General features: G+C 39.5%; 1 protein-coding gene and 1 non-coding gene across 2 annotated transcripts in view; one reads left to right on the top strand and one right to left on the bottom strand.

The window, feature by feature from the left end:
* The first annotated feature begins 3,590 nt into the window (after positions 1 to 3,590).
* The window catches only part of C7 (complement C7), an 81,627-nt gene continuing 75,573 nt past the window's right edge, over positions 3,591 to 9,644 (top strand). The window contains exon 1 of the mRNA XM_055246253.2: positions 3,591 to 3,769. Coding sequence (XP_055102228.2) covers positions 3,626 to 3,769 — 144 coding nt within the window. The 5' untranslated portion in view covers positions 3,591 to 3,625. The remainder of the gene's footprint in view (positions 3,770 to 9,644) is intronic.
* LOC129465079 (U7 small nuclear RNA) lies at positions 5,195 to 5,256 on the bottom strand. The gene has a single exon (XR_008651858.1). It is a non-coding gene; the product is annotated as a U7 small nuclear RNA (small nuclear RNA).

Below are 9,644 nucleotides of genomic sequence, written 5' to 3'. Positions count from 1 at the left end.
ATGTCTCCTCTCCAAAACCATCTCTTCCTTTCTGACTTCTAATTTTCTTCCTCCTTTAAATTTTTCTTAAATTCTTTCAATTCTGTGAGTCAATCAGACTTGAAACCATATTTAATCACTAAACCCTGTGAATTCTTCTGGCTCTTTTGTCTATCCTTCTTTTTTTTTTTTTTCTGAGACAGCGTCTTGCTCTGTTGCTCAGGCTGGAGTGCAGTGGTGCCATCTTGGCTCACTGCAACCTCTGCCTCCCAGGTTCAAGTGATTCTCCTACCTCAACCTCCCAAGTAGCTGGAATTACAGTTGCCCACCACCACGTCTGGCTAATTTTTGAGATGGGGTTGTCACCATGTTGGCCAGGCTGGTCTTGAAATCCTGACCTCCAGTGATTCGCCTGCCTCGGCCTCCCAAAGTGCTGAGATTACAGGTGTGAGCCATCGTGCCCAGCCCCTTCTTTTTTTGTTGTTTCTGTTTTTGTTTTTGTTTTTGAGACAAGGCCTTGCTCTGTCACCCAGGCTGGAGTGCAGTGACCTGATCACAGCTCACTGCAGCCTCAACCTTCTGGGCCACCTCAGCTTTCTGAGTAGTTGAGACTACAGGCATGTGCCATCACGCCCAGCTAATTTTTGTGTTTTTTGTAGAGACAGCTGTGTCTATCCCTTTTTAAATGAGGCCTTGATCCCCTTGTCTAAACTACTGATATAAATTCCAAGTCACGCTTCCTGCCTCCTTTCCTTACCTATTCTATGTAGGCTGCACACAGCTACTGTTTCAATCAATCTAAAACACTGCTTTGATTCTTTCTTAAAAACGTCAGTGGGTGAATTCTCAGTGACTCATTGTGTGAATAAAGTCCATACAACTTATGCCAGCAGTAAAACTTCCCACAGTATTGCTCCCACCTGCATTTAAAGCCTTTGTGCTAATGGTTCCCCCATTAAAATTACAGATAGAAGAAATGCTCTTGTGACGTTACAGATATGAAGGTAGGAGTGTGCAAGGCATTTGGGGAAAGGAAGTTTCTGTAACCCTTTCAGAATTGAATATTTCAGAATTGAATGATCTATGGGATACCTGAGCTGAACAATTCAAGTTCTAAATTACTATAAATATATCCAAATCATCCTCTAGATTAAGGATATTCTGTAAATGGGCTAATACGGTCCTTTATAGCATGTAAAGAATAAAAATAAGGAAGGATATAGCTTAAGGCTTCTACCTGTCAAAGCTGATAGCCTATAATATTACACATTTTAGAAAATATGATCAAATTCAGAATGAAAAAATTAATACATGCATGTGTATATAAATAAAAAGCTACTGTAGCAGATGCTGTTGGTACCCTACCCATATTCCTTCATTGCTCGCCTCTAAATGACAAAGGTAAACACCTGCAAATATTGCAAATGCTACAATTCCCTGCTTGAAAATCTTTACTTATGGCTGCAGGTGTGTGCTTAGCTTGCCCCCAGGGCAAGCTGGTGGTGCCAGAGAGCCAATGGATTCGGAAGCCACCTTCATCATCAGCGATGGGTCTCCTTACCCCTTAATTGGACTTTTTTTTTTTTTTTTTGGGACAGGCTCTCGCTCTGTCACCCAGGCTGAAGAGCAGTGGTGCAATCTCACTTCACTGCAGCCTCTGCATGCTGGGTTCCGGTGATTCTCGTGCCTCAGCCTCCTGAGTAGTTGGGATTACAGGCATGAACCACTATGACTGGCTATTTTTTTTTTTTTTTTTTGTATTTTTAGTAGAGATGGGGCTTCACCATCATGGCTAGGCTGGTCTTGAACTCCTGACCTCAAGTGATCCACCCACCTCAGCCTCCCAAAGTGCTGGGATCACAGGTGTGAACCACCACACCTGGCTGGACTAACTCTTAATTGCAGAGTTGGTATGCAATGTCTTTCAGGGTTCCTCATTAGAACTGAACTCAAATTGCCCACTGGAGTCTCTTGCTTGATAAAACACCCTTTATTGACTTTCTTTTCTCCCCAATCTCACTTTCCCACTTCCAGCCGTGCTTTCTAAGATTATCTCTTAAAACAAAAACAAAAACAAACTACTTGCAATTGAATTCTTGTCTCTGAATCTACTTCTGGGGGAACCCAAACTAAGACAGCCGCTGAAATGGAATTGTCTATTGAGAATTTAAGATGAGTCTATGGCATCTGGAATTTATGCAGTTGGAGCTGAATAAAAAATATATTTCTTTCAGGAGTCAGGATCTTTGTCTCTGTGACAAAATTTCTTCCACACAAATCACTAAAGGTTTGAACAAAAGATGTGGAAGCTTTGTCTCTGGAAACCACCATTAATTTATGAGGGGAGGTTAGGTGTTGTCTTTATTATTCCAGTGCTTTGGACATAGGAAGAAAAAGTCATTAAAGCTAGAAAATCTTCACTAATGGAATGTTTACTTATAAAATTATTCTTAACTCAAATTTTCTTTCCCGCTTAACATTTATTCTACCTCACTCATAATGCACTAGCAGCTAGTGTTAGAATATTTGGTCCAACAATACAAATAAAACTGTAGCTCAATTTTTTTTTTTTTTTTTTTTTTTGAGATGGAATCTCACTCTGTCTCCCAGGCTGGAGTGCAGTGGTGTGATCTCAGCTCACTGCAACCTGTGCCTCCCGGGTTCAAGCAATTCTTCTCTCTCAGCCTCCTGAGTAGCTGGGACTACAAGTGCATACCACCATGCCTGGCTAATTTTTTTGTGTTTTTAGTAGAGACGGCGTTTCACCATATTGGCTGGTCTCGAACTCCTGACCTCGTGATCCGCCCGCCTCGGCCTCCCAAAGTGGTGGGATTACAGGCATGAGCCAGCGCGCCCGGCCAACTGCAGCTCAGTTTTAGTAGGAAATCTAAAATCTTGCAAAATAAGCAGCATCTTATCAAAGGTATGAAGGTGATGTTGGGGACTTGCTAGAATCAATGCAAAGCTATGGACAAATGAAGACCTGGTAGAATAAGACAAGATAAAAAGCGAAGGAGAGAAAATGGATGTGGATAATGACCCTGAGAAGAACTTTCCAACACAGTAATCTGATTATCAAAGAATTAAGTGAAGCTCTTGAGAAAATTAGTGATGTCCTCAAATATGTTTGCAAAAATTGATGTTCTTTGTGATTATTCTGTGAAAGTTAAGCATGAAGGGATGACTACTGGGTTGTGTTAGGCTGTACTTTGGGGAAAAATTCTACTCCAGAACATTCCATTTACATTTTGAGTGACAGAACTGCATTTAAATATTTTCTTTCACAAAATATTTAATCTCAAAGTCTGGTGTATAACACCTTTTAAGAGAATCATGAAAACATCCACTTAGTTTAGTAGATTGAAACAAGAAGGAGGATCATCCCTTGCCTTACAGAGTCTCCTTTGGTTGAAAATCACTTAAACATTGAAATGAGAACATTTGCTGTGTTTCCTGATTTATAGATATGTTTCTAAGAAACATATCTATAACTTCCAAACAGTCCCAGCTGGCTGTAGCTAAGGCTGTATAATTGATAAGATGCATCTGGTTTCAAGGCACAGATTAAGTACAAGGTCAGGCTCTTGCTGTCGCTGGAGAATCCGGTTGGGGTAGGAGCTAAATCTCAGGACCACTTGCTCTATATATGAGTGCCAAGATAATCCAGAGCAGGGAAAGGCAGAGAGGCAGGCAGCCTGCTGGCCTCTTCCTGCTGTTGAAAACTTATCCTGCCCTTACAGAGGAAATTTTCCTCCTCTCTTCTGCCCTGAATGTTTTCCTAAACATGAAGGTAAGACAATAATTTCATTACTTTTGTAAATGAAGCTATCTTTTCCAATGAACGGGGGTAATATAAATGTAATTTAAATGAAGAGGTGTAATACTTAACTGAAAGACATCAAATAAGTAGAAGGCCAGAGGAAAATACAGAAAAGACCTGGGGGTGATTTTTATAAATCCTTATTTAAACATATTTAACAGTTTAGCCAAAGTGAATTCCTTTTTCTTACCTTGTGGTGAAATTATAGTTCCAGAGGTCTGGGAATCAGGAATTGGAGACAATGTTTATGAAAGTCCCGATAAAGTCATAAAGAAATACAATCGTACTATTGTTATTTCTTGGGAAAAACTTTCCTCTGGTGTATTTTTTTTTTTGCTTGTTTGGATTTGGAGCCAGGCAATAGGGTCCTGTGATTTATCTAAGAGCTAATAGAAAAGCAAATTTGCAGACTTGGAACTTGAGAATTTGAAATCCTGGATGAAAGAGTCAGCATTGTGAGAATAGAGGATACGAGTAGATGGAATAAAACTAAAGGTCCACCAAGTACACATGCTGGCCCAATGCAAAAAGGCCAAGTATTAAAAAACAAAACACAACCAAAAAACTATTCAACTAAAGATAAGACCAAAGATAGAAATCACTATCATAGACTAAATCTTTGGAATGCAAAAATAAGTTGAGATTGCTATTCAAATTTTATTATTGTAAATTTTGGTATTTAAACTTTAAAAATGTTGCACTGTAAGACTGTAGGAATAATTTCACAGACCTGTCAGTGGCTAGATTGCTTCCATAGTCACTGTATTGCCCACTGTGGCACCGAATCCAAGCTCGCTCATTATTCGGGTTAGAGGAGGAGCAAGATATGGGTCTTGATTAACCCATGCCTTCTGTGAAATTAAATAATTAAAAATTAAACACAAATAACAAAGTTAATTTGTTTAAAGTTATGATGGGCAGTCATAACAAAGAATGAAATCATGTCCTTTGCAGCAACATGGATGCAGCTAGAGGTCATTATCGTAAGAAAATTAACACAGGAACAGACAACAAAATACCCCATGTTCTTAATTTTAAGTGGGAGCTAAATATTGAGTACTCATGGACATAAAGATGGCAACACTGGACACTGCACTCCAGCCTGGGCAATAGGGTGAGACTCTGTCTCAAAAAAAAAAAAAAAAAAAGAAAATAATATGATGCTCTTCTGAAAGTCATCTAGCCAAAATGTTTTTTCCTAATATTTGTGTTAACTATTAATCTTTTACTTTATTTTACAATGAGAAATCTTAATAATTGCTTTGGCTTAACATGTTTACAATCATTGATTATTATAATAGTTTACTGCTATAATAATAAATATACTTCTGTCCTTTAATTGGTTGACAAAATATCAACAAATAAAGCAATTAATTTTTAAAAAATTTTACGTATAAGGGCTTTTCAGCAAAAATTGGGAAGCCTGATAGACAAGTTCTAAAACAACTGTAACACTAAAGCAATTATTTCACTCCAAGTCGCATGTAGAGTTCTTACCTGTATTTGAAAGTGGACATTCATATTTTTACAGTAAATCTGAAGGACACGCTTTGGTGATATGTGACAAAGAAGGGACACTTGTGAAAGCCTTGGGCTATCAAGAAGCTAGAAATGGTTTCTATGTCAGACCTTTTAAGAGGAAGCAATATTTTGGCCCCACAGCCCCCACGTGAACTAAATTCAGAGAGACAGTCACAGGATTCCCTTTGGTTCTCTCTGTGTTCTTGGATAGGAAATAACTTGGGTCTGAGGTGTTGGAGAAGGATGTCAGGGCCAAGGATGTATGTCCGAGGGACTTCCCTTGGAGCTGGCTGTGGGCCAGCCATTTGTTCTGTCCATCCAGGACAGAGCTGATCTTGGGGCCTGTGAATCTAGAGAATGGTCGTCACAGTGCCCAAGCACAGTGATGGTCAAGCACAGTAATGTCTCAAATCAGGATTGTAGCTGGGACATACTGGAAGAAGGAGGTAGAGCTAATGCTCACTCAGTGATGATAAAGAGGAGAAGATAATGCAGGGGAATGTAGTTCCAGCTTAGCTACATTGACACAGAACAAAAATACCAAACACCTTTTCTTTTCTTTTCTTTTTTTTTTTTTTGAGACAAAGTCTCACTCTGTCGCCCAGGCTGGAGTGCAGAGGTACGATCTCTGCTCACTCCAGCTTCCGCCTCCCTGGTTCAAGCAAGTCTCCTGCCTCAGCCTCCTGAGTAGCTGGGACTACAGGCGTGCACCACCATGCCTGGCTAATTTTTGTATTTTTTTTTTTTTAGTAGAGATGGGGTTTCACCATATTGGCCAGGCTGGTCTTGAACTCCTGACCTCATGATCCGCCCGCCTCGGCCTCCCAAAATGCTGGGATTACAGGTGTGAACCACCACGCCCGGCCCCATATACTTTTTCAACCAAGCAATTCTTTTATAGAGTCAGTTCAGATGTATGTCTATCACTGTCATTCATGTGATTTATTTGTGTTTGTTCTGTCTCTCTTGTTCATTTATAAGGTATTTTTTCCAAAGGTAATTATCTTAAGGCTAGCAAAATTTCAGGAAATGCTTTTGGTTAGTAGATTCACTTTGTATAACTCATGAACAGAACTGGTTTTGTAATAAGCAGACCGTGATGGGTTATAATGAGCATGTATATGAAGAAGGTGATGACAAAGGCATCCATGATGATAAAAAGTATATTTCCTAAAATTTCGTTGAAATTCTTTATTTTAAAAAATACTTTTAAATTTGAGACAAGATCTTGCTCTGTTGCCCTGGCTGGAGTGTAGTGGTGCAATTATGGCTCACTGCAGCCACTACATCCTGGGCTCAAGTCCCACCTTAGTCCTCTGAGTAGCTGGGACTACAGGTGCCCGCCACCATGCCTGGCTAATTTTTGTATTTTTTGTAGAGACGAGGTCTCACTAGGTTGCCCAGGCTGGCCTCAAACTCCTGGGCTCAGGTGATCCTACCACCTCGTCCTCCCCAAATGCCAGGATTACAGGTATGAGCCACCAAACCTGGCTGAAATTATTTTAAAACACCTGTGACAGAATGTTAGAAATAATTATTTTCAGTATCCACATTTTGGCTGAGAGTCAAAGGCCAAGAACAAGTACTCAAGATTTTTTGAAATTTTATGGTTATTTTTAGAATTTTTATTCATTTAGTTATTTTATTTGTATACATTTAAGGGGTACAAGTGCAATTTCATTACATGGATATGTTGGGTAGTGTTGAAGTCTGGGTTTTCAGTGTATCTATCTTCCAAATAATGTACATTGTACCCATTAAGTAATTTCTCATCATCACTCTTCCCCTTTCTATCCCCAATTCTTTTGAATCTCCAATGTCTATTATTCCATACTTTTTGTCCATGTGTACACATTATTTAGCTCCTACTTGTAAGTTAGAATATGAGGTACTTGATTTTATGTTTCTAAGTTGTTTCACTTAATGTAATGGCCTCCAGTTCCATCCATGCTGCTGCAAAAGACATGGTTTCATTCTTTTTTAAAAAATTGAACAGTATTTCATTGTGTAAATACTGCATTTTCTTTATCCAGTCATCTGTTGATGGACACTTAGGTTGCTTCTATACCTTTGCTATTGTGAATAGTGTTGAGATAAACATGCGAGTACAGGTATCTTTCTGATATAATAATTTCTTTTCCTTTGGGTAGATACCCAGCAGTGGGATTGATGGATCTCATGGTAGTTCAATTTTTAGTTCTTTGAGAAATCTCCATACTGTTTTTTATGGAAGTTGTACTAATTTACATTCCCACCAATAGTATATATTGGTGGGAATATATACTATTCCCTATTCTCACTTATCTCTGCATTCCTACCAACATCTGTTATTTTTTGACATTTTTAAAGAGAGATGGGGTCTTGCTCTGTTATCCAGGCTAGAGAGTAATGGTGCAATCATAGCTCACTGCACCTTTGAATTCCTGGGCTCAAGTGATCCTCCTGCCTCAGCCTCCTGAGTAGCTGGCACTATTTTGGCATGTGCCACCATGTGCAAATATATATATATATATGTATGTATGTATATTTATATATTTTGAGATGGAGTCTGCTCTGTCACCCAGGCTGGAGTGCAGTGCCATGATCTCGGCTCACTGTAATCTCCACCTCCTGGGTTTAAGCGATTCTCCTGCTTCAGCCTCCCAAGTAGCTGAGACTACAGGTGTGTGCCAACATGCCTGGTTAATTTTTTGTATTTTTAGTACAGATGGGGTTTCACCGTGTTAGCCAGGATGGTCTTGATGTCCTGACCTCATGATTTGCCCGCCTCAGCCTCCCAAAGTGCTGGGATTACAGGTGTGAGTCACTGCGTCCAACCGCCCCAAATAATTTTTTAAGAATTATTTTTTGTAGAGACAGAGTCTTACTATGTTGCCTAGGCTGGTCTCAAACTTCTGGCTTCAAGCAATCCTCCTGCCTTGTCCTCACAAAGTGTTGGGATTACAGGTATGAGCCATCACATTCAGCCGGTTTTTTCACTTTTTAATAGTAGCCATTCTGACTGTGTAAGATGATATCTCCTTGTGGTTTTAATTTAATTCTCTGATGATTAGTGATGTTGAGCACATTTTCATATGCTTGTGAGCCATTTGTATGTCTTTGAAAAATGTCTATTCACGTCCGTTGCCCACTTTTTAATGTTTTTGTTGTTGTTGTTATCATCGTTTGAGTTTCTTGTAGATTCTGGATATTAGTTCTCTGTCAGATGCATAATTTGCAGATATTTTCTCCCATTCTGTAGGTTGTCTGTTCACTCTGTTGATTATTTCTTTTGCTGTAGAGAAGCTTTCAATTTTAATTAAGTTCCATTTGTCTAACCTTATTTTTGTTGCTTGTGCTTTTGAGGTCTTAGTTATGAATTCTTGGCCTAGACCAATGTCCAGAAGAGTTTTCCCTAGGATTTCTTCTAGTATTTTTATAGTTTCAGGTCTTACATTTAAGTTTTCAATCCATGTTGAGTTGATTTTTGTATAAGGTGAGAGACAGGAGGACCTTCACATTTTAAAGTGAGATGCTAGACATTCTATGCAATATTACAAAGAGAGTATTCCCAAATCTGTTTGGTGACCCTTAGGCCATCCCCATTCTCAAGAGAATACAAGATTGTGCATAGGAGATATAGGAAATGCTACCCTATGCACATTTGAGAAAATGTAAAGGTACAGACTCCTTTAGCAGAGTAAATAAACCCAGCAGTATCAGTTACAGCGTGGACATTCAGAGTTTGGAAGGACACGGATGTGTGCAGGGATCCCATGGCCCGCATATGGATGGTTAAAAGGGAGCCAGATTTGGATTGTCAGACACTGCCTGAGAGAGTGCTTGACTGCAGGATGAAGCAACCCGAAGAAATAGCATCAGTTTGGAAAGGACCACCAGGAAGCAGGCATGGGTGAGAATCGAAAGTGATTAACAAAGGGATGAATCATGTGTGCCAGAGTACAGTGGCTACAGAGTAGTAGGAAGATGTCCAAAGAACCACAAAAACACCGCGAGAGATAAAGACCCAGCAGTCAAACGTCTAACACATTGATTTACCATCACCAGCCTCCAACTGGATCATTCAAGCAAGATTCTGTTTTACTCTTGTCTCTCTCATTCCTGTTGCTCTGATTTTGGAGAGGACAGAGGCAGCTTGGGGAGGTGGGGAAGAGGATTCAGGTGGCTCAATTTTGAAGTGGACCCCACTCCTCCCTCATTACAAGCACCCAGAAACTGAAAGTAAGGGAGAGAGATTTAAAATGGAGGATAAATTGAAGTTTGAATATCATAATAGATTGTTTTCTGAAAATGTGACTAGTGGTTAATGCCTAATAATGACTAG

The sequence above is a fragment of the Symphalangus syndactylus genome, chromosome 16 (assembly GCF_028878055.3).
Source record: "Symphalangus syndactylus isolate Jambi chromosome 16, NHGRI_mSymSyn1-v2.1_pri, whole genome shotgun sequence".
NCBI lineage: Eukaryota > Metazoa > Chordata > Mammalia > Primates > Hylobatidae > Symphalangus > Symphalangus syndactylus.
The sequence above is the reverse complement of the archived record's forward strand: the minus strand, read 5'-3'. Positions and strand labels throughout refer to the sequence as shown.